General features: G+C 45.5%; 1 protein-coding gene across 2 annotated transcripts in view; it reads left to right on the plus strand.

The window, feature by feature from the left end:
• Nucleotides 1-25,767, plus strand: part of ADGRV1 (adhesion G protein-coupled receptor V1) — a 2,479,945-nt gene that overhangs the window by 946,541 nt on the left and 1,507,637 nt on the right. For both annotated transcript variants that reach the window (XM_069627623.1, XM_069627624.1), the window contains 4 exons: nt 4,720-4,898; nt 10,885-11,022; nt 22,047-22,154; nt 23,423-23,675. In XM_069627623.1, the coding sequence (XP_069483724.1) occupies nt 4,720-4,898; nt 10,885-11,022; nt 22,047-22,154; nt 23,423-23,675 (678 nt within the window). The remainder of the gene's footprint in view (nt 1-4,719; nt 4,899-10,884; nt 11,023-22,046; nt 22,155-23,422; nt 23,676-25,767) is intronic.

The following is a 25,767-nucleotide window of genomic DNA, read 5'->3' on the forward strand; positions in this document are numbered from 1 at the left end:
GGGGTTGTAGCACCAACAAAGGCCTTCTTTAGACAGAATAGCATGGCTTACCTGGAACAACACTGGATGCTGGTCAGTGGCAGGGGTTGTCCTTGTGTTGTCAGCAGGTTTCTCATCTTCGTAGCAGTCTTGGTTCCAAAGATGATCTGATGAACAGTTGCAGGAATCCTCCTGTTTTCCAAGATTCAAGCTGGGAGCAAGCCCACCATTTGTAAGGGTCTACTCCATTCAAACAGCCAATGGCTATCCAATCACCATACCTTCCCAGCAAAAGACTTTCAGGCACCAAATATGTGGTTGGGACTAGATGGTTCCAGACCCGTCCACTGGCACACCCACACAATGCTCCTTAGCCCACAAAAGCCACAGCTTTCCCCGGGAAAGAGATTTTTCATATAAGGTATTTCCTGACGTAAGAAATCAGGAAGAAGGCCAAAGAACAATGTGCTCAAAGAAAAAGTGAAAAAACTCTTGCCACAGCTATCTTAAGGTGCTAGCCACCTTTGGTAGCCAATCGCGGTAAATGCAAAAGTGCATGAGTAAAACCTCAGAAAAACATAACATTATCACAGCTGCCACCAGCAAGTCTTGGCCATATTGTAAAAGTAACCAAAAAGCCATTCTGTAAAAATATATAAGGATACTAAGTATCCTAATTGTACTTCACTGTAAACATTCATAAATAGAGACATAGCCTCTCAGTGCTGACAGTCTAAGGGAATAGTCAGTTTCCCTATAAGAATGAGCAAAACAGGCAAGGGAGGTAAATCAGGCTTTACCTACCTCCAAAAATTCAGGATAGGGATCAAAATAAGCAAAAGAAAGAGTATCCTATAGAAATCTTTGGAGCGAAAGGGGCAAAAAAGAAAATCTTTCCACCAACGAGCACACCATTCTAGTGAACATCCTATCCCACAGAATGCAACTCTCAGGAACCGTCCTTATCTGGTTCACCTCCTCCCTCCCTGACAGAATACACTATGTTTACATACCCCCTTATCAATCAATCCCACCCTAGTCAGGTTTGGGGTCTCACAAGGCTCTTCCCTGTCTCCACTCGTCAACCTATGTATATGATATGTGGCATTTATAATGCGCCTGTACACAAGTGTTTTTATACAAGGATGGGGAAACAAAGGGAGGAAAAAATAGCAATTTTACTAGGCCTTGTGCAATTCAGATCGCGCAAGTGCGGGGAAGAGGGAAGGGAAGAAGTGCCGGGGGGCCAGGGGGAAGTGCATTTAACTCACAAATGCAGCCAGCAGATGGCTCGTAAGTGCAGAGAAAAGGGACCGTAGGGTTGCAGATACAGACCCTTAACGGCTGGGGAGCATGGAGGCAGTGTGGTGGCAACTGTACATGCAGGAGCCTGGGCCCCAGTTCAGAGTGTGACCAGGTGACCAGTGCACGGAACAGTCAGGTGCATCAGCAGGATAGAGGGAGAGAGAAAACGGAAGCGAAAAGGAAGGTCTTGAGTTGCTTCCGCAACTGGAGGTGGTTCTGGTCAAGTCTGAGAGAGGCAGGGAGGCTGTGGCAGAGGGAGGCCCCAGCTGAGGAGATAGAACTGCCCCCAACGTTCTGCTTGGAGAAGCGTCTGACCCTCAGAGAGTTGGAAGTGGATGAGCGGAGAGCTTCAGAAGCAAGATGTTTTGAAAGAATAAGTTGGAGGTAGAGTGGTCTGAAGCCCCAGAAAGCATTGTAGATGATGCAGAGGGTCTTGAAGTTGATCCTTGCAGCCACTGGGAGCCAGTGAAGAGATTTCAGAGCTGGAGAGATACGATCCCTGGGCTTTAGGCCATGGACAAGTATCGTAGTGTTGTTCTGGATAAGTTGTAAAGGTCGAAGAGTAGAGGCAGGAAGATTTAGAAACAGGCTCTTGCAATAGTCCAGACTAGAGAGGACCAGAGCTTTGGAGACAGTGAGCTTCTGGGGGAAGGTGAGAAAAAACCTCTGAGAAGGTACAGCTGATAATTTGACTTCTTAGAGACTTCAGAGATGTAAGGAGAGAAGGAGAGGGTGGAGTCGAAGATGACACTAAGGTTCTTAGCCTCACAGGAAGGAGCAGAAAGAGGGCCCAGAATGGGCGGTGAGAGAGAGAGTAAAGGAGGGAACAAGTGTCCTAATGAGGAAGATTTCAGTATTACTGGCATGAAGGCAGAGATCATTGGCAGCACATCATTCCTGAATTGCAGCCAGACAGTCTGGTATGAGAGAAGAAGTACGTCTCTCATACCAGATATAGATATAAAATACCCTGGATAGACACTTACCAAATCCAACTTCCATTTCCACCAATGCCCAGACATTGTGTGAATATACTTTCAAATCTTATCCTCTTCACAACTCCCCACCCTCAAGAGCTGTCCCTCCACCATCACCACCTACATGGCCACCTGCTTCCTCAAGCTCAAGTTTCAGTTTGAAACAGCTATATAGTGTATATCCCGACATACATGGAGGCCTGTGCGCAGATGATATAACAAAACAAGTACATTGCCAGGTAGTAAAGGGGAGCGAAGATCAACAAAACAGGTGCATATTTTCTTTTTTCGGAAAAATGCCAAGAACCCTTCTGTTGGTATATCAATGTGCAGTGTGTTCCATAATGTGAAAAGCAACAGAACATTGTCTATCACCTTTAGAGAGGCAGTGTGAATGCGTATTGAGAAGCAGACTGTCCCTAGCTAACCTTAGATTTCTTGATGGCTGATACGAATTAAGAAGGGAAGTGAGATATGGTAGAACCAAGTATTATGCACATTTAAAAATCAGACACATTATTTTGAAACGTATCATTTGATGAATAGGAAGTCAATAAAGTTCCCATTGTTAATTGTAGATAGCAGACGACTTTGGGAGACAAAATAGGAGGCGCACCACCGCATTCTAGTTCAAGGTGATTCGGGAGGCCAACATAAAGTTCATTACGATAGTCAAGGAACAAGTTTTTGCGTGTGCTAACCAAAGAAGCAAGATCCTCCTTTTGGATGAACAGAACAAGAGATGCCAATGTTGAGAGAAATCTGCTCTGGAGACTTTGCTGATCTGGTTTGACAGCAAAAGGCTCGTTTTCCAAATGACCGCTAAGTGCATAGACCCTAAATACATAAGAGAAAGGGAGGCTGATAAGTTGTAGGGGTATAGAGACCTGTTGGCTGTAGGGGTTTTATTGACCAGTTGCAGGTCTTTGAGCATATGTCTAGGACGTAACAGGAGATCTCTGTTTTTGTGGGGTTCAGTTGTAATCCATTACTAGTCAACCATGCATGCACATTGGAGAGGACTTCAACAAGGGGAAGGCGGATGAAGCTCTCAAAAGGGCCTGAGACTTTGACAGTAATTTGAGTGTCATCTGCATACAAATGGCACTGCAGATTAATTTTGTGGAAAAAGCATGCCGTGGGTTAAATATAGGCATTAAACCAGAAGGTGGATGAAGGTGAACCCTGAGGAACACAACATGATAAGCTGATGGGGTCCTTGGTATAGGGGCTGACCATTCAAAAAATGAATATCTCCTCATCTCTTTTCCCAGGAACCTACCCAATCTCAACCCCTGGATACAATAACTCACCACAGACAACCCAAACATATCCCTCTCCACACCTGTGAAATCCCTTGACTTCTCCTTCAACCCCCACCTTTCCTTCACACACCACAGAGCTGCTGTCACCAAAACATGCACTGCACAACTACACCTTCCCATGAAGAGTTCTGCTCCACAGTCCAGGCACTGGTTCTGTCCAATCTGGACTAGGGTAATGCTCTCCTTACTAGACTCTTCAAGTGCACAGGTGCCCTCCTGCAAGCCAGTATCTTCTACACATTTCACTCTGCAAAATAATATGCACACGAAAGCAAACATTTCCCCAATGGGCACCCACTGCATGGAACACCCCACCACATCACATCTGCACTGCACCCTTCATCACCACTTTCAGAAAGAGCCTCAAACATATCTGTTTCGCCACACATAACCATTCCCCTCCATCTACCCTGCTATCACTTGACTATCCTAATCTTCCGACCTCTGCTCAAAACATATTGGAACTTTGGTTTCACCTCCCATGTGTTCAACCTTTGAACCTTGTAAGTTGCTCTGCGACTCTCTGGGTTGGGCCTGCAGTAAACAAATATTCAAATGAAATAAAATAAAATAAAACATTCAGGGTCCCTGGATTAACCGGATCTCACACCTCTGGATAGCAGCAAGCCTCACGAAAGCCAAATTCTGGAAACCACCAGAACTCAATCCAGTGTGTTTTGGTGGGCATTTATCTGGTATGTATGCAATTTGCGGATTGTTGTCGCATAAACCAATATTTATTTATTTATTTATTTAGCATTTGTTTGGCGCCTATACAACAAAAAAGTGTTTCCAGACAGGGTGGGGTTTTCTCTCTTTCGGGTATTAAACTGTCCTGGAGGGTTTGGGGATCAACGCTGTTAGTTTCCATAATGATTCATTGCTGATTAAAACATGTGTGCAGATGGACAACCTATGCCAAACTATTTATCTGAAATTTTGAAATGTATTCAGATGTTCTGCTTCATCTTGAACCCTAATACCTGTATTTAAAGACATGTCTAGATATGAAGATTAAATAATGCACTTATGGAGTGGCTTTCCCTGAGAAGTCCCAATTCTTTGTAGCATGGCGGAAAATCAGTTCTCCCCATGAATGCATGGAATTGACCGTGTGATATTTTGTTTTGCAGGAGGCGACATCAGCATGCTAGCTGTAGTACAGAGCTTCCCGGAAGAGCCAGCAGCAAAATGGTGTTTCTTTGCCTCTGGGGACTCTTTATATGGGGTTCTGCTCCGATCAGCACCAGCTGACTTATCCACTGGTTCCCTTTCCTCCTACCAATGGAGAGGCGTCTTTGTTGCACTCGAGGTAAAGTATCAATCTCTTTGACCTGTATTACAGAAACTATGCAAGGATGCAGTCATATTTCGCCTAGTATTTGTAGTGAGACACAAATTGCCCTGCTGCAAACATGTATTGAAAGAATACCTATTTGCACTAGAGCTATTCTTGCTCTGGCACAAATGCTGTGCAAAACTGCACTTGCACCAGGGTTTATAAATACAGGCTTTTTTGTGTTCTTACTTGAAGTAGTCCTAGAGGTTATCGGTATACTTGCAAACAGTAGTGCTTATGCTGTTCATTGCAGCAGCCCCAGTTCAAGGGCAAACAAACAATGTAAAATTAAGCAGCCATCTTGGTTGCAAACTGCAGAGTAAATCAATGGAGGCTATATATTGGGCTTGCAAACATCAGGCCTACACCTTAATCTGGGGGTGGGAAGTGGGGTTCATTTTTAGTTTGGGCTACTAGGTGGCGCTGAAAGCCATACTATTGTCATTAACATAAGCGCTTCAAAAATGGGCTTTGAATGAGGGTCTGTAATGCTTTTCCAATGGAGATATTTGAGGAGGGATACACAGATGCAACCCTTTCCATTCCCTGCACGTAGCCAATGTAATCCCTATGACTAATCCCACCCATTCCTGCTCATCTTGGAACTCTTTGATTTTGTGTGAGCTCTTCCATGTAGGCAGCCATCTGAGATCACCATCTCTAAGGAAGCTCTCTGGAAACAAGCTGGCCATCTTTGAATGGTGAATACATCATGCAGCTTTCTATCCGATGGGGCACGAGGCCAAAACTGTTGGCTTTGCCAATGCTTGTTTTTCAAGCATCTGTGTATTGCGTGGTGCCCTGTAATTATTGTACCTTCCTCAACTGGGATGCGATCATTCTATGTGCTGGAGTAGGGGAGACAGAACGATACATGTGGCAGACTCATACACCGTTGATATGAATTTCACCCAGAGTCGCTATCCAATACGATCTGTACTGTAAAATGCAGGCATAAATATTTAGAATAGTGTGTGTCAGAATGGCTAAAACGGTGTCTGTCTCGTGATGTAATGTGAACATTCGTCTCCTGAGAGAGCTCGACAACAGCGCATGTGCGACCCGCAACGGGTATGTACATGCCACGTGGTCGAAAGTCATCAATCTTCGTTTCCGTAATGGAAAGAAGTCACTATTTGCTATTTCTGCATCATGGACAAGGACCTGCTGAAGCAAGCGCTGAGCTCTCATGGCCCCACCCTATGCACCATGCTAAAGTGTGAGCAGTATGAATCTGCTGAGGGAGATCTCAAAGTGTCATGCCTAAAGGTAATGAGCCTAGCTTGAGTGTCTACAAGTTATAAAGCCCAAACCAGCACATCATGCAGGTTATGAGCAGGGATGTCATTTCACCAAAATGCCAGGGGCAGTGGAAGTGACATCACACGACCCTTGATCTCTGATGATATCACAGGAAGTGATGTCATTTGACCCCACCCCGATGTGACATCACGAGAAGCGATGGAATACGACCTTTCACCCCTTGATGAAACAGGAAGTGGCATCACATAGCATTGTTTCTAAGTACGCTATGAAACATGGTTACGATACGATATCACTGTAATGTGATGTACATTTCATACAAGAATGGATCACCATATGTATTGTTAATATCAGTGTGTGCAGGTCCATATTACCAAATTACTGTGAATGTAAGCAGACGTCTAAGGCCAAACGATAATGATGTGTTATAATATAACACTTACACTTAAGCGCTTCATATAGAACAAATATACATACAATATCACCCAAACTGTTTGGTACTCATTTATCAACCTCAGCAGGATGAAAGGCTGAGTTGACCTTGCTGGTAGCAGAACCTGCAACCTGCAGATCACACACACACATTGCAGCAGCAAGGGCTCAACCCACTGAGCTATCTTATTGGCTATAGCTATCTGAAAACCAGCCACTTCAGAAACAAAGAGCCACATGCTGCAGGGTTTGTTAGGGAGACCACAGGGGTAGCAAGGGATACCTCAGGGGTCGCGACCCCCGGCAACCTCTAAATGACGTCCATGGTTATGAGATATGCAGGCAACAATCATCTTTGTGCAGCACGCAGTTATCGGGAATTGCAGGCAGACAGGCTGAGTGCCACCTGGAGCGAGATGTGCAGGTAAAGAAATCCTTGCACACACGTGCATGCACGCATGTCAAAATATGCAGCAGAGTAGATTACAGTCATGCTTCTGCAATGCGCATTGACAGTAAACAGCAGCCCGAGTCAGAGTGAAATTTATTAGTGCGATGTGGATGCCGTGTTAATCAGGTTTCTCTGGACACGGACAATCCCGCTGCACGACGGGAGGCAAGCTCATTTTGTTTTTTTTGGAAAAGTAAAAGATAAAACATACTTTTCCTGCTGTAGTCAGACGCCTAACTGCACCCAGGTCACGCAACCCCCTTTTTCGTCTTAATGACAGCTGCGTCATGAATATGTTTATTTTTTCAATTTTGTTTAATCGTGCATTTTGTAGCACCTCCGTCGTCCTATAAGCTATCCACCGGTGCTGATGGTGAACATCCCCAGAAGTCTATGCTTTATTGGCGGACAGTGATTTCTTTTTGCTTTCTTCGCTGCTCTGCTGCGCTTGAGTGATAATATTGGGCCGTTATTGCTCAATGAGGCCCTGGTCATTTCAAGGTTCCAAAAAACGTGTAAAAGTTTCTTAGCTCTGCTGATAGATATCAGCCCAGGCACGCTTAGACAGACACATCTAGCAAGTTCCTTTAGAACAGTGGTTTTAATGGCCATTGTTATTACGGCATTACATCCCGGCTCGTTGGGCTGTAATGGATGTTAAGGGTACATCGATAACACCCGGTATGACACCCCTCCCCCCCGCCCCCCGCCATCAAAACATGTTCAGGCAATGCAATTGTCTATTTATTTCTCGGGTTGTCACTCTTTCAGTTTCAGACACGATTTGGTTAGCTTTTTGGTAAATAGGTTTTAGTTCTGTCTGACACCATTTTTAAAATGGTCTTTTTGACGAGTTTTCTTTTTTGATTATTTGTTTTGATTTTGTGTCCAGAAGTTTGGGTCGCATTCTAGCTTCAGCCCTTTTCTCTGCTCATAATTCTCTTGCTCTCATTTTCTCGTGTTTGTCTGCATAGTTCTTCTTTATTCTGCGTCATTGCCAAAGCAATTTGTCAAAAAGGAGTCGTCTAAAACTGATAATCTGTTTTTTCGCCAAGATGAGTGAAGTTTCTGACCTGTGTAAATTTACAAGGCAATACATGCACAAACCCTGCATTTTATGCACCCATTGCACACATATGAGGCCCTGCACTGCAATCACTCTTCCCCTGTGTAAGTTGCACTGCTTTTATCAGGCTTCCTGCGCTGCAGTCACTCTTCCAGTGAGTAAGTTTCAATGCTTTCATCAGGCTTCCTGCACTGCAGACACTCTTCCATTGTGTAAGTTGCACTGCCTTTATCAGACTTCCTGCACTGCAGCCACTCTTCCATTGTGTACGTTGCACTGCCTTTATCAGGCTTCCTGCACTGCAGTCACTCTTCCAGTGTGTAAGTTGCACTGCCATTACAAGGCTTCCTGCACTGCGGTCACTCTTCCAGTGTGTGAGTTGCACTGCTTTCATCAGGCTTCCTGCGCTGCCTTCACTCTTCCAGTGTGTAAGTTGCACTGCCTTTATCAGGCATCCTGCACCGCGGTCACTCTTCCAGTGTGTAAGTTGCACTGCTTTCATCAGGCTTCCTGCGCTGCCGTCACTCTTCCAGTGTGTAAGTTGCACTGCCCTAATCAGGCTTCATGCACTGCAGTCACTCTTCAAGTGTGTAAGTTGCACTGCCATTGTAAGGCTTCCTGCACTGCGGTCACTCTTCCAGTGTGTAAGTTGCACTGCTTTCATCAGGCTTCCTGCGCTGCCGTCACTCTTCCAGTGTGTAAGTTGCACTGCCTTTATCAGGCTTCCTGCACTGCAGCCACTATTCCAGTGTGTAAGTTGCACTGCCTTTATCAGGCCTCCAGCACTGCACTATTATCAAAGGGAAAAGTCCTGGAACCACTTGTTGTGTCTAGATTTGGGACGGGAGTGTGACCTAATTGGCTAAAACATCAAAAGCTCTCTTTAAGGAATGCAATACATGTTTGGTGACTAAACACGTGATTTTATATTTCTGGGTATGGTTTCTTTGTGTCTAGGGAGTACTGCACTTAGATGATACACAAGCAATGGTTTACCAGAAGACATTTTTCTGTAGGGCAATTAGGCATCGAAAGTGGACAATTAGACATTGTTGTAAGCAACGTGCGCCCTGCAGAGAGGGCAATAGAACTGGAAGAAGAGACTTCTGTTGTCCTTGGATCGCAGATCTGATGCCGCACCCATCTGCTACTGCTGGTGACCTCTTGTGATGAGTGGTGGTTTTAGCTCTGTATGTGTCTGAAAGCATTGCATATTTCTTTGTGTTTATTTGATGAACATGGATGTCAGTTCCTATCAGAAATGCCTTACAACATAAACAATGTACAGATGGCAGAAGTATTCCCACGAATGGTGCCTGTACAATAGCATAAAGACTAGAACAAATAGTGAGCCAGGTTATGAGGGTGTAATAAATTAGGACATATACAAGGGAAAAAAACAAACAGAAGCAACATGTATATGAGAAAACAGGTGACTTTCAAAGGTAACATTAACCTAAGGGGGCAAGGGCTTCAAACTAAAGAGGAGTACTAATATAATATACAAAATGACATTATGAAGCATTAATGGGAGGATTGGTGGGGTCAGGTAGGGAGAATGGGGGAGAGAGCAGTAGTTTAGCAAGTAAGTGAAGTTTAAGCCGATCTTTGTAGAGATCCTCTCTAGATGGCTTTTATTGTTATGTGCAGTGGGGTCCAGTGGAGGAGAGTGAGTAGTGAGACCGTATAGAAACAAGAGGAGGCACACGGAGGGTGTGGGATGGTGAGGTTGAGTGCAGAGGAGGATTGGAGGAAACGAGATGGTGTGTAAACTGAGATACAATCAGATAGATACTAAGGAGCAAGTTGTTGGTAGGTAGAAGGGGAGAAGGGAAACATTCTGTAGGCTGTAGAGAGTGAAGGTAACAAAGTTGAGGACGTTGTCTGGAGGGAGGAGGGAGTAAGGAGTAGGGAAGAAGGCCACGGAGTACATATGGGTAGTAATCCAATTTGCTGAATACAAGAGTGGTGATTAGAATTGTTGTAGAGTTGTTAGTAAGAAAAGGACACATTTTCTGAATGTTGAGGAGGTTAATACATGTAGTAGAGGCCGTGGTAGTGATGATGAATTGTTATGGTCATAGGCCGCTGTCAAAGTGGATTGCAAGCTTTGGGAGAGGGAGTAGGAAAGTCAGACATGAAGGCGATAGGCGAGGGTAGGGGAGGGATAACATTGGAAGCTGGGGGAAAGATTATTTGCGTTTCTGAAGAGCCATCCAGTAACGAATTGGAGTGAGACAGTATGTAATCTGTTCCTGAGATAGCTGGGGTGTAGGCGGTAAAGGAGAACAAGTGTGAGTGCCATCAGAAAAAGGGTGATAATAAAAGCCAAAGGATGAGATAAGTCTTCCTAGGGCAGAGGCATGGAGGGTCAGAGCAGACGTCCCAGGACTGATCCTTGGGGGATGCCGACAGGGAGAGGTGTGGGGTCAGAGGTTTTCAACTTCCAAGAGATTTTAAAGGATCAAAATTCCAGGTAGGAGGCAATCCATGCAAGAAAGACTGCAGCATAATGGAAAGGAAAGGAGCAGAACTTTTTGACACCATTATGCCAAACCCTCTAAACGTGTATTCTACTACTTGACTCCTGGGTTGAAAGTGGGAATTTAAAGAGAACAGGGCCTTTCAGTCCTATGTGTATTTGTGGAGGCCAGCGTACCTGGATTGCTCTATGGTGCATGTTCCATAGCACTGTTGGCTTGCGCAATGGAAATAACAGACAGATGTCTAACTTTTTCTCTTCACAGCACTTCAAAATATCCAACCCCCAGGGTTGTGTTGCATTTACCATAAATGGCTCTCAATACCTGATGATCACACATGGAGAAATTAAACCTTCGAACAACAGTCTGTATCAGTTCACAGCTGGACTCAGATTACTACTGGTATGAACTTAATATTCTTCATTACAGGGTCATAGAATCTATGCTGTTTAAACTAGTGAAGTCTCCATATCTATAGATGCTTCTTCATAATATATTTATGCTAAGTGTGTGCTGATGATCTGGCATTGGGGAGGTGCAGTCCTCGTATCTTTTTAAAGAATGGATCTTGCATGAGACGTGTGCATGACTTGTAGAAACTGAATGTCTGTCTCATGCGTATCAGTAGAGAGAATTGCAGCGAGAATTAACGTGTGACAGTAAGTTTAGAAAAAGGTAGAACCTTGGTCCTCTCCCATCTCTAGAGTCCAAGTTAAAGGCCAGGGTAGGAGTCCTGTACTTTAGGCTTTGTTTTTAGCTAAGCTGCATCAAACTGATAGCCTTGATGCTTCTCTATGGGTTCAAGTTGCAGCTGAAAAGGTGGTGAGCTGGCAAGTGCCAGGTCGTTCGATCATGGTTTTGAAGGCAAATAGATTTCTAGAATCAGGCCGACATGCTTCATCTGGTGTGTTGAGAAAAGGCAGCGCTGGGGGTACTGTCTCTGGACTTCAAACAATCCCGAGGGTCTATAAAGAGATCCCTTCAGAGCTGGAACCCCCTCCGGTACTTCCTACACAGGAGAAAGTATGGTGAGTTACCTGTGGAACCCTGGCTGTCTACACCATGAGTGGCCTGGTAAAGGGTAATTCATCCTGGAATGTTCCAATGTTATTTCAGCAATGTCTGTTAAGGTCCCCAGGGACAGTAAAGGAAACACTTGTCCCCCTCCTTAGACCAGCCATCTTTATCCCTTCAACTCGGAAGTGTCCACGGCTCCCAGAGGTAAACAACAGAGCATTGCATTGGTCATTTCCAGGCCTTCTGGCAGGATCCTATACGGATAGGCGTGGTTGCCCTCTTTTGTCACATTTCCCAGAGTTCCTTGCTCCAGGAGTGGAAGCAAAGCACACTGGGAGATTATGAAATGGTGTTCTTTCCTGAACAAAAGCCCGAAGCTGACTTACTTTTTCACAGATACCAAAGGGATACTGGTAGCATGCGCCCCCCCCCCTTTCCTAATCACCCAGAACTATCCAGGCTCCCCTCGGCTGTTGTGGGTCCAGCCCAGCCCTCAGGCAGACGCATTTTATTCACAATGGAATTAAGTGAGAAAATGTCTCTATGATACAACAAAATACTCAAGCTGGTGAACGGTGAAAAAGGCAGCAGAGTGACTCTTCACACTGGCTCACTCCAATCACAGAGAGTGACATGTCTGCACATTAAAAAGAAAAAAGCAAAATCAGCCTTAACTTTAGTTATGTTGATAGCACGCAAATCAACCTGGAGACAAACTGCTATCTGCACATTTCTCTGCTGCACACAATGTCATTATTAACAGGTGGCCGTGTTGCCTAACAGCTGCAGAAAGTGTACCATATATGGATGCCAGTAATCCAGTTCCCAACCCAATTACCTAGAAAACCTTTTCGCCACTTGGAGAGACGCAGCGGGCTTTACGAAAGTGAGGCTGCTTAGCAGATCACACTTTCCTGCAGAATCCATTCACTAATGGTCCTAAAACTGGACCAAAACATAGAGGAGGTTCAACTAGAAGATGGAGATCATTCACATAGGAATTGCATGTCTATGATGACATTATCAGACATTTTGGTATGTTCAGTGATGTTAATGTTCAAACGAATTGGATAACATCATATTTATATTTCAAAGAGAAAGAATAATACAAACACTAAATATGTGGCAACGGTTCCAATTTCAGGTGTGTTATAGAAAATGTAGAATTCTTAAAGTCAGGTGTTATCCTACTCACTCCACGTTTTTGCACCAATGAGCCAGCATGTACTATGTTTGCAGTCCTTTGGGCAATGGCATCTGCTAGTCCTCCTCTCTATGATTTCTGGAAGGCTTTTGTGTCTCGGGCCGAGTGGTGCATTGTCAATAATATGCAAACTTAATATGCACCCTAACCTTGAAATACACACGACCAAAGGCAGCCAAGATGTAATAAATCCATGATACATCCAGTAGTGGAGAGCCATTTATTGCAGACTGCAAATCAAGCAAATTCTTCTAAAACATATTCCGTTCAATCAGGATCATCTTGCCACTTTCCCCTCTCAGTGGCAGCAGTCTGCATCATGTTGCTCTCCAGATGTTTTGCACCACAATGCCCTTCAGTCCTAAGTTGCACTTTCAGTAGTGAGGGATCATGGGAGTGGAGGTCCACAATTTATGGCAGTGCCAGGTTGCCTGGTATCAAAAGCCTTCTAATGTTAGTCTTGAGGTACTCTGTTGAGAATTAAAGCTGAAAGAATCCACAGGAACTAGACAATGGCAACGAGGATGTGTCAGGAAAGGAAGAAGGCGATGGATATGGCAGGGGAAATGTGCACAAAATACACAGTAAACAACCTTGAATATAACAACGTGCATTCAATACCCAAGACTCGTGTATACCACTATAAGAAAAGGAATGTAGGGTAAGCACTTAGAACCTCCTTATGACTGAAAGGAAAGTCGGCAAACTCCTTACCCACTATGCTATTACAGATACTGACAGCGCTAAGCCCACGTAGAGGGCAAGCAGGGACAGAATCTGTAAGCTGACACTCTAGACGGTACTGGATAAGGAATTTGGAAACAGTACTCACAAGGACCGGAATGACCACATGAATGCCAGTACTCACGAAGACCGGAAAGACCACTTGGATGTCCGTATTCACGAGGACCGGAAAGACCACTCAAAAGTCAGTACTAACCCACAACCCTGTAAATCAAACAAGAACCCACAAGGCAGTAAAGGCAAAGAGTGAGGGTGACTAAATACCTAAACCCAAGTCAAGAGGCAAGAAGGAATAATACAGTGTGGAAAACAAAAGATAATCACACAGGAGCTAGTTACAACAGCTTCCCACACCTAATAATAAAATAGGAAATAAAAGTAAAAGTGTAAAGGAAAACATGGCATGGATCCCAATAGAAGGCAAGGATTAGGAGCAGTGAAAACGATTTCAAAAGGGAAACTTTCCCACCCATCCAAGGTGAAAAGGCAGGAAACTAAACCTGTAAAGGAAAGATTAATGCAACAAGTCTTTCAGTAGCAAAGGGCAATTTCTAGGAAACAGTGAAGACAGGCAATTGGGCTACAGCAAAAGGAAAGCTCAGAGAAAGGCTGCCTGCAGACAGAGAAAGGGAGAAAGGGATTTCCAAAAGGCAGAAATCAATTAGGCATACAAATACGAATTCCAGGACAAGGAACAAGAAACACTAACTAGAACTGGGCACAAAAACTAGGAACCAGGAACAAGGGACCAGTCACGACAGGAACGCTGCAACAATGACCAGCGCTGGACTGAAGCAGACTGAGGCTTTTAAAGCTGCTTAACGAGCACACCCCTCAGGCGTGTCGCCTGCTGCACCTGCAGCCACAGGTGTTGCCTATCCTCCACCCAGCCTTGTCCTGCAAGGGAGGAGGTGAGGCAGTGAGCCAGGCATTCTGGGAAGCATAGTCATTTGATTATAGTAGCAGTAGCATGCTGGCTGCCAAAAACCTGGGATGGATCCGGAAGGGAAGTAATTTGGGAAATAAGGTTTTAGCGCTCCCAATTCATCAGGACATTGTAGCATAAGGTTCGGAGGAAATGTCCAGTAGGGAAGAAACCCCAAAACATGCCCCCAAGTGGCGGGAACGGGAGCGAAGGGAGCGAACCGTGACACTATACCCCCTTCCACGGCCGACTCCAGGCGGCCGTTACTCGCACAAAACATCCTCTTTCCATGACAGGAGCGCTGTGTCTTCAGAAGTGGCACTGACGGAAACGATGACCCACGGGCAGAAGCAGAAGGACTCGAATGAATAGAAGCAGGCCGCAGTCTATAAGAGCCATAGGTGGGTTTTCGGTGAGGAAGAGACTCATGGGTCGAAGAAAGGCATGAAGGACTTGCAGGCCCCGAAGCAGAGTTGGAAGGTCCAGGAAGCTTAGTCACTGGAAGAGGATATGCATACATCCTTGAGGAGAGAGGCAGGCTGGTGCTACATGCCTTAGACAACGGTAGAAGTTCTGTTAGCCTCACTGCCGAGAGTGGACACACAGGAGGTGAGGAAACAGCAGGTTTCAGGAAATGTTTATGTTCGGAAGAGGAAGGTGGCGGCTGAGGTAGAGGTTCGGATACTCTGTCATCCATCTGGGTAAAGGTTTGTGGTTGAAAGTGACAAAGATTCGCCTGCATAAGTTCCTTGCCTTGGAGGTCTGGTGATCCAATGGGTTGTACGAGGCTGGCACTCCCATTGACAGTCATGTAGCCAGTCAAGTAGCCACCTTGTTGCACGTGGGATACAACCGCAGGAGCGTTTGGCATACTGATAGGAGTGTTAGACACAGTACTCGGAACATCAGGCATACTAGCAGCGGGAGCAAAAACAGGCACATCTTGAACTGCAGCAGACATTCCCCTCCTTAGGCTACTAGTACCCAACTGGCGCTGCAGCTGGAGGGCCGTGCCCGTCCCTTCCCTCAGACTCATGTGGGATCCGGCAACAAAAGGGTTGTCTAGCGGTTGATCCAAACCGGACTCCAAACGCGGACCGTCCAGCCCGCTATCCTGGTCGGCTACTCGTTCGGTGACTGGGCCGTGGTGGATGGCATCCGTTTCTCTCTCGTAATACTCCAGGCAAGTCCAGCGGCCTCGCATGTAAGGCCCTCCCGAGTCGTGAGCCGGCTTGATGTTTCTGAAGAGAGAGCTGGCAGAAGTCTCAGGCTCAGATGTTGCATATTCGGGAGGCGCTGATGCTACAGTCAAGTAGTTGGGAGAATTGTTTTGTGTACAAGGCAGACATTCTGGTGATCCCCCTGAAGCATAAGAAGGGCAAGATGAACGTTCATCAGTAAATGGTTGGGATTCAGGAGGAATCTCTGGAGCAGAGGAATATGCAGCAGGATCTGACAGTGTAGACAGGTACACCTCCGATATTGGCAGCGAGGCTGAGCAGGACACAGGTCTCTCATGAACTGAAGCCAAACTAGCAGTAGGCTCTGGGACCGAAGACATGCACCTAGAATGTACTACCGGAGGCTCCATGGCTGAAGGATAATCTGCTGGATGAGTCACTGTAACCGAAGACAAACATGCCAGAGGAAATTCCGAGGCTGAGGGCATGCAAGCTGGAGCCGTCTTGTTAGCTGAAGACAAACTTGTCAAGGTCTTTGGCTCTGCCTGCGTACATGGTGAAGGCTCTTGGGTGACTGGCAGACATGGCACTCCTTTATTGATCGAAGATATGTGTGCCAACGATGACTGCAGAGCTGTGGACAGGATTATTGAAGAGTCAATGGTAGTAGGAGGACAGTCTGAAGTCCCAGAAGTCGGCAGACACACTTGTGGTTCAGAAATAGAAAGCCCCTTTAAGGCAGTTGACCCCTTGGCGCCAGTAACCAAAGTCTGAGCTGTACCCCTGCCGTCCCTCTCCTTAGCTGATGACACAGAGCCTCTTCCTTTGTAGAAGTCAAAATCAACCAGAGGAATCACCATAGTAAAGTCTCTGTTAATCAGGATTTCGTCAATTGACCATTCCTCTGTCTTAGCTTCTGAAAGTGGCTGATTAACAATCAACAGTTCAGGGATCGCCTGCCGGGTTTTTGGTTCAGTAATCTGTGGAATGAGTCCATCAAAATGTGAATTCTGCACTGTCTTTGACTGCTCGTAGTGACCGAAATTGGCAGAAGGAAGAGCGAACACAGAGGCAGCATCGTTTTCCACATCAGCTTGAATGTCTACTTCAGTCTCAGCAGCTAGATCAAGGGCAGAACCTAAGCCTACAGTTGTGACTGATTCTGTGTATGCCACCATTGTGGATTGTGTTTGGAAATCAGAAGCATGTATGTGTTCAAGCTCAGAGTTATGACAAACTGCTACACAGGAAGCTTCAGGTAAAGGAGTGGCTTGTGAATCTTCAACTAACAGCAATTCCTGACAAACGGTAGGGCAGTTGTCAGAACCTGTGCCCTGAATAAGCGCTGTGCTTGAAAAAAGACCTTCACTCCCAATAGATCTTACATATTGACAAGTATCATGATTTACAAAAGTCTCCGCACTCAGGGACTGAACAGTATTCACTTCATCAACGGATAAAGTTGGAGGTGTATTCAGAAAAGACTGTAACATCTTATTCTCCTCTTTTAAGGAAATGTATTCTTGTTTTAACTCCTCAAATTCTGCTTTTAGCATGTCCCGCATTAACTGTACGTCCCTATCAGTAGGCACAGGGGAAGGCATGGTGGCATCAGGGCTGGATCCAGCCCTAGCCATCTGGAAGTGCATTGATTGTATATTGTCATCTACTGCTTGCAGGTCTTGTGATCTATACTCTCTCTTACCGACGTGGTCTGTGTTTCTTTTAAGCAGACTATTGGCATCAGACCCCTTGGCATTAGTGACCACAGTAAGAATCTGTGCAGAGGAGTAAGCTGTAGACTGAGGGCAGAAAACAGAAGATATGCAAGGAACCCCTCCATTCTTCATGCTTGAATAATGAAACTGTTCAATCTGAGGTAAAGCACAACCGGAGTCATGGGGTTCAATAACAGAGGTCCTTGTGTGTATGAATTCTTGCAGTGTGTTGTTTTCCACTGCTAAGGCTTGTGCAGACATAGACTGTGGATCAGAATTAAAGACAGAGCTAGGATCAGGCAATGTACGATGGGCCACCCAATGGGAAAAATACTTTGCACGTAAATACCCATTCGTGTCAAGGAGTTCATTTAAGTCAGGAGCAGAGATTCGATTTTCACGGGTAATTGTAAGGGAAGCTTTCTGTATAGACTTGTTAGAGGCCTTGCTGCCTTTCCTTCGTAATCTGGCCATGTTCAAACGGGAACAACGGCTGGTCATTCTGTCAGGAAAGGAAGAAGGCGATGGATATGGCAGGGGAAATGTGCACAAAATACACAGTAAACAACCTTGAATATAACAACGTGCATTCAATACCCAAGACTCGTGTATACCACTATAAGAAAAGGAATGTAGGGTAAGCACTTAGAACCTCCTTATGACTGAAAGGAAAGTCGGCAAACTCCTTACCCACTATGCTATTACAGATACTGACAGCGCTAAGCCCACGTAGAGGGCAAGCAGGGACAGAATCTGTAAGCTGACACTCTAGACGGTACTGGATAAGGAATTTGGAAACAGTACTCACAAGGACCGGAATGACCACATGAATGCCAGTACTCACGAAGACCGGAAAGACCACTTGGATGTCCGTATTCACGAGGACCGGAAAGACCACTCAAAAGTCAGTACTAACCCACAACCCTGTAAATCAAACAAGAACCCACAAGGCAGTAAAGGCAAAGAGTGAGGGTGACTAAATACCTAAACCCAAGTCAAGAGGCAAGAAGGAATAATACAGTGTGGAAAACAAAAGATAATCACACAGGAGCTAGTTACAACAGCTTCCCACACCTAATAATAAAATAGGAAATAAAAGTAAAAGTGTAAAGGAAAACATGGCATGGATCCCAATAGAAGGCAAGGATTAGGAGCAGTGAAAACGATTTCAAAAGGGAAACTTTCCCACCCATCCAAGGTGAAAAGGCAGGAAACTAAACCTGTAAAGGAAAGATTAATGCAACAAGTCTTTCAGTAGCAAAGGGCAATTTCTAGGAAACAGTGAAGACAGGCAATTGGGCTACAGCAAAAGGAAAGCTCAGAGAAAGGCTGCCTGCAGACAGAGAAAGGGAGAAAGGGATTTCCAAAAGGCAGAAATCAATTAGGCATACAAATACGAATTCCAGGACAAGGAACAAGAAACACTAACTAGAACTGGGCACAAAAACTAGGAACCAGGAACAAGGGACCAGTCACGACAGGAACGCTGCAACAATGACCAGCGCTGGACTGAAGCAGACTGAGGCTTTTAAAGCTGCTTAACGAGCACACCCCTCAGGCGTGTCGCCTGCTGCACCTGCAGCCACAGGTGTTGCCTATCCTCCACCCAGCCTTGTCCTGCAAGGGAGGAGGTGAGGCAGTGAGCCAGGCATTCTGGGAAGCATAGTCATTTGATTATAGTAGCAGTAGCATGCTGGCTGCCAAAAACCTGGGATGGATCCGGAAGGGAAGTAATTTGGGAAATAAGGTTTTAGCGCTCCCAATTCATCAGGACATTGTAGCATAAGGTTCGGAGGAAATGTCCAGTAGGGAAGAAACCCCAAAACATGCCCCCAAGTGGCGGGAACGGGAGCGAAGGGAGCGAGCCGTGACAGGATGGGATTCCTCTTTTGAAAGTAAGAATATACAGAGGCCCTTGTAGCGATGCACACTGCAGACAAGGTTATGAATTGGCACCATAATCATCTGACCGCCAAAATGTCAGAAGACGAAGACCCAGGTAGCGCAGCAGCTTTAGGCCGGCCTGGACCATTTGACATGGGTAACAGCAAGCCTTGGGGCCCCGATGGGAAAGATGGTTCTGGAGATTTTAAATTTACTTGCATGCCCGCGATGAAACCACACCTGACAAGTTCGCTATGTGGCTGCTGGTGAATCTAGTGGGAGATGAAGTGGAAGATCTCATACTTACCTTCCTGCCGGAAGACGTCACGACATACAAAGGCCTCAAAGAAGCGCTGAGAAACTACTTCGACCCACAGCGCAATGCTAACCATAAGAGACACACGTTCAACGTGGCATGCCAGATAGTGGGTGAGTCCATGGATACCTTTGCCACCCGCCTTCGTAAACAAGTGGTGCAATGCAAATTCCACAAGTTTACAAATGAGGAAGCCATCAGACTGAGGATCATAGGAGGATGCTTGTCTTCATCATTCCGAAAAAAAACTACTACGAGAACCGCTTCCTCCGGCAATTATACTACAAATGGCTAGGTCAGAGTCACAAGCAGATACGCAAGCCTCGCAAATTGAAACCACCAACACTCCAGGACGAGAACAAGCATATCAGGTCTCGTCAGCAGCTCCACCTCGAGTCAGGCCTTCAAGCAGCAGCACGCCCACAGGGTCCCCTTCATACGGAAGATGCTACCTGTGTGGCCTTCAATTCCGTCAAATGCCCTGCCTTTGGACAAGCCTCTGCCAATTGTGGTAGAGAGAATCACTTGGCGGTTGTGTGCAACTTTCCACCCGGACAGTCAGGGATGCAATTCCATGCAATATAGATCAGAGTCTGGCACATGCAGCAATGCTTCAAGGACACAGTGGGCCTCCTTACGACCCTGGCGCTAAGGGGTTAATGGCGCTGCAAAAGGCTGTGGCGCCGTTAACCCCTTAGCGCCTAATTACGTGGTCCCTTTGCGGCTCCCGACCTTAACGGCTGGTCTGGACCAGCCGTTAAAGTAGGGACCCGCAAAGGGACCTTGAAGGTAATTACAGTACCGCAATTTGCGGTACCGTAATTACCGCCTTCCCCATTCCCATTGAGCCCTATAGGGCAAAAATGGGAATGGGGAAGGCCCAGTGGTGCATGGGGAATTACCGCCCGGCCAACCTTGGAATGGGGTGGTAATTCCCCATTGCACCATGGCGGACGCCTTACAATACCGGCAGCAACTATGGTGCTAATAGCGCCATTGGTTACCTCCGGTGTTGTAATGAGGGCCAGTTAATGGAGCCTTGGAACTCTGACGGAAATGATATGATAGTTTATTTATATAGCGCCTATACACAAGGTGTTTCAAAGCGCTTCAAGGCAAGGGAGGGAACATACAATGACATTCTTACAGGCTATGAACAGTAAGGATGTGAAATGAACTATTGTACTCGGCCTGACGACATTTCAGACAGGACTTGGAAGAAAATATGTCCCTGGAAGGTTTTTGGATACTGGCCCCATATAGCACTGTGCAAGCAAGCCCAATCCCTTTAAGTAGGATGTGTGGGGTTTCTCCCTTCAGAAAATGTGTAAATAGTGTGTCCAACTAGGGGATTTTAAAGTCCTTTCCCCCTACACAGGGATTAAAACGTAGTTAAATATAACCAAATATCTGATATATAACATTTGTTAAGAGTGAATCTTTTAATGAAATCTTTACTGTTGAGAAATGTGGGGATGAGAAGAGATAAAAGGGACGGGATGGGTTTCATGGGTTGCATGAGAAAGAGGACAAGAGGAGCAGACCACCAGAGTAGCCACCAAAAGAGGCCCACGGTGCAGAGGCCACCCGGGACATCACCAGATTCCCCTTTAGGCCACTCCACCATTGATGCACATTCTTGACATTTATTTTCCAAAACTCCCCCAGAATTTCCATCCAGGTGTGCATGGTTTCCCCAGGTGAATCTTTGAAGTAGTGAAGTCGATGAAAGTGATTATTATCCACTAGAGGAGGACAGAGACTTGCCCGTTACTAGCAATACCTCTGATGGCGCTTCCTCACCACTCACAGATTCTTCACTGCTCTCACTCCTGTTCATTCTTTGGCTCACTTTGCAATACCTCGTGCCCCTCCCTTTTTCGATGGGATAAAGGGAGAGCACCTCTTGGGACCCAGGTATACCTAGGAGGCCTTGCACAGAGTCTGGAACAGAGACTTTCTCTGCTGCCCTTTGGTATCCATGCTGTGTTGCATCACCTGCAGTCTCATTGTAGCTTTTGAGAATAATTTAGGATGTGAAAAATGTTCATTAGCTTAAGGTAAGGGTCTGCAACCTTTGGCTCTCCAGAGGTTTCACACTACAAGTCCCATGATATCTCGTTTTTGACCATGCTGGCTAGGTATGGTGGGAGTTGTAGTCCAAAACATCTGGAGAGCTAACAGTTGCAGACCCCTGGCTTATAGGTATGCATTGAACATATTCTACTGACATGTTACTACATTTTCTCAAAAAGATGTGATGCACTTATCAATTAGTATTATGGAGCCGGGCCCTAATGCTTAGTAGTGCCTAGCCCTGAAATTATTCAAAAGTATTTGTCAATCAACATGCCAGGAAGAAAGTATACGCCAGCCAGAAAGCTTGCCTTGAATACTTCAGTGCTGCATGCTTTAATTGTGTTTATTTTCATTCTAGATACAAACCTTATCGGTTCCAGAAACCAATGATGTAAAACACTTTTCTGCAGGGAATGACAACTATCTGGTTATTGCTAGTAGCGCACCAGTTCCAGAGACCTCCAAGGTCAGTCCATAAAATTGCTCTAGTATGTTTTGATGGCATCACTTATAAACGAAAACAAGAACTAATTTGGCATCTTCGGTGTCGGTTATGGTTTGTTTGTGGGAACCATGGATAGCAATGTACATCCTGCAGGAATGAATAAAATTAATACAATTGTGAATGACTGGTCTTCCTATCCAAGAATCAAGTCTACCCAAGGCACCAATCATTGTGAATCGTGTCATCCCACGTGGCCTGTGTCCCTCTAAGCATCCTCCTACTGTTTCCTCTTGCTACATATTGCCCAACATCCTCATCAGTTCTGGGCCCCGCACCAGCCATATCAGACTGGCCTACTGCCCTGACTTTCTTTATTGATGTTCTACCTCTTGTTGGGCCATGGTCGTACCCAGTGCTGCCCCCCCTCCCCCCGGTGCCTTAGGTCACCATTCACTTGTCACCCGCCGTGTAGCAAAGGTTGCAGCACCAGTGCTGATCCTTGTTTCGCCCATGCCTTCCGACCATGTGTAAACAGTATTCAGGAGCTTGGCTATCATGATTGTGAATATAGACCCCAGAAAGGGTCATGAATCTTCCAGGAGCAGTTAGAACCAAATCATTAGTATATTTTGAATTGAACAAGTTAAAGAAGCTACTCTGAGTTAAGTGACTCAAGTATCCATAGAGGTCTTCAAAGTCAATCCATCATTTTGATCCATCTGGACACTTTGATGCGGACAGTTATTACATTTTTTTGAGGTAACCTTTCCAATCCACCGTATCGATGTATGCTCCCATTGGTGAGGTGACCCTGAACGAGTGTTTGGTACTTTATGACATGATGTAGTAACATCTCCCTTTTTATTTCCTGCATGCATCTGAAATTCAGGTACACTCCTAGAAAATTGATCGAGTTCATCTTGTCTTCACTCATTTCATTAGTTCTCATCCCTTCTTACGCCATCAAGCCAATGTCGTCTCTCCCCACGATCATATCAGCCATGTTCAGTATCATTGCTGATGGAAATGATCAGCTCATATTAACTCCCATTTACTCGTTTTTGAAATTGGAATGTTTTATTTTCAACTTTGCAGAATTCCGAAGATTTATTCAACAAACTGTGCTCGGATTGTAAGCGACTGTCGCAGAATGTTATACAAATAAGCTTTCTTTTTTCCTGTTCCTTCCCACTATTGTGTTTCCAGATAAGTGTGCAGAAGGCTTAAAAGGAGAGAAGTAGATTGCACATCAACCTTTGAACATGACTGTTTTGTTCGTCTTGGTTTAGGTTTTCAGGTGGAGCAGCGGTTTGTTTGTGCTGCATCAGAGCCTCCCAATTTCTGGGATGGCCGGCACGGCTTTGGTGATGCGAGGAGGTGCAGTGTACCTGGCCGTTTCCCTGCTCAGCATCAGCCAGAACTCCCTGCTGTACACATGGCTGAGCAACGAATTTAGGAATCCTCAGGAACTGCCCATCAATGGGACAATGCAAGTGGAAGCAGTGACGTCAGGAGGGGACATCTACCTGCTGTTTGCCAAAGGTGCGTTTGTGGAGAGTGGTTTAAACGTCCCACGTACTATCCAGTGGCTACGAAGAGTACCCACAATAACACTTAAGCACTGTGGGCATGGTGGGCAGCAATATTCACTTTGCCAAATGGGTCCATTATAGTTTAACGTTTCAATTACCAGTGCAAACGCGTGAGGAGACTAGCATTGCTGTCACTCTGAAACTAGGAGAACACTCCTTTCAATACAGCGTTTAACAACAGAGCCCAATTGCTTAAGTTGAAGAGAAACTGCGAGCCCAGTCTCCTGGCTGCTCCGGGAATGCAGAATGTTGGTGGGTGGGATGGCAGCAGCAGGGGGTTTGAGAGTTGCCACAGTGTCAGTTGGTGCTTATGGGAGGGATGGTTGAATGATCCGGTGATTTGCTGCTCGGGGAGTCTCCTGCTTATTGCCTCTTAACTGTAACTTCTGCTTGAGGAAAAACACCATGTATACACCTATGGAGTACTCTCTGCTTCCTGGTCCCAGGCAGGATAGTTCACCCATCAAATTCCACTTTATTTTAAAGCTTAAGGACAGCTTCAGACCAGTACACATATTAGGACAAAAAACAACATACAGTGTCCTATGAAACAAATAAGACGCAATATATTCATACGACTTGTGCAAAAACAGTTAAGACACAAAGGGCCTAATTCACAGAAGTGTTTTATAATGGCAAAACCCCATTGGAAAACTCTCTGTGAATCAGGGCTTTAGGGTCTGATTAACAATTGAAAAACGCTTTGAAAATCACGGCCATTGTTTTTAAATTCTATCATCCCATTAAATCAATACGGCTATCATACAGATGAATGCAATGCCGCAGCCAAAATCCTGATTCGGACAATATTACAAACAGGTTAGCGCCAAGTCTGCCCTTCTGGTGAACTAACCTAGCGGCACCTTAATGCTCCATCCAGGAAGCATTGCAATGCAAGCAAACACTTTCACCTGGAAGTAGTTGAAGGTACAGGCATGCATGAACTCGTTCCACCCTATCAGAAGGGTGGAAGAGAAGACCCGGGCAATAACCGACCGATCTCCCTGCTAAGTGCAGGGGGCAAAGTCTCTGCGCAAGTCTTACTTCTGCATCTGGAATCTAGGATTGGAGATACACATCAAATCCATCATTTACAGGCCGGGTTCTAATCAGGCATCAGTACCATTCATCATCCACTGAGATTACAGCTATTGTGCAATAAGTATGTGTCATTGAGAGGTGTGACTTGCATGCCATATTTATCGATCTTAAGAATGCATTTGATCGGGCTCCGAGGGCTGGGTGTGGAGAGCTCTGGAACCTATGGATATTCCGATTGCCCTGCTACGGGCCATCCAGAGTTTATACACCACCAATGAGGCTGTGATCAGGTTGGGTATTGACAGGGTTGTCACAGATTTGTCCCTGTTAATTGGGTGTGGGCTGGGAGGGTTTTGTCGCTCCAAAACCTTTTTGCCTCTTCATTAATAGGATAATTCTGCAATCGGTTGACTTGCAGTGTGATGCACCAGTCTTGGCTAGGGGACAGATGCTCTATTTTAATGTTTGCTGACGATGCAGGTGTAATTTCTCTAACCCCAATTGGCTCCAAGCAGCAACTCATGGCTTTTGAAGAATTTTGCACCGGAAATGGCCAAAGCTAATTTGGCCAAGACAAAAGTTATGGTCTTCAAGAAACCTAATTCCAGAAGAAGAATTAAGCTGAATCTGACTTTAAATGAGGAGGCTGTCGAACAAATTAGGGAGTACGACTAACTGGGGTTTAGGTTCACAGAACATTGCAATTGGTCAGCGCAGGTCTGTATCTCAATTTACGTTTAGGTATATTACCATTAGGCAATCTGCTAAACAGGTGGAATGAAGACGTTTCAAACCAATGTTTATTGTTGTAAGAGTAGGATTGAGACTATGGTCCACTTCTTGTTAATTTGTCCCTGCTACCTGGGAGCACGGAACACATATCTGAAGCCATTATTCCTAGGAAAGCCATTAGATCCACACCAGAGGTGATTGCCCAGTGTTGCAATTCTAAAGAGGATTTAGGAGTCCACTGTGTAATTATCTCCAGTGGGCTTGGCGGA

This window comes from Ambystoma mexicanum, chromosome 6p, assembly GCF_040938575.1.
Source record: "Ambystoma mexicanum isolate Mex_15411 chromosome 6p, UKY_AmexF1_1, whole genome shotgun sequence".
Classification (NCBI taxonomy): Eukaryota; Metazoa; Chordata; class Amphibia; order Caudata; family Ambystomatidae; genus Ambystoma; species Ambystoma mexicanum.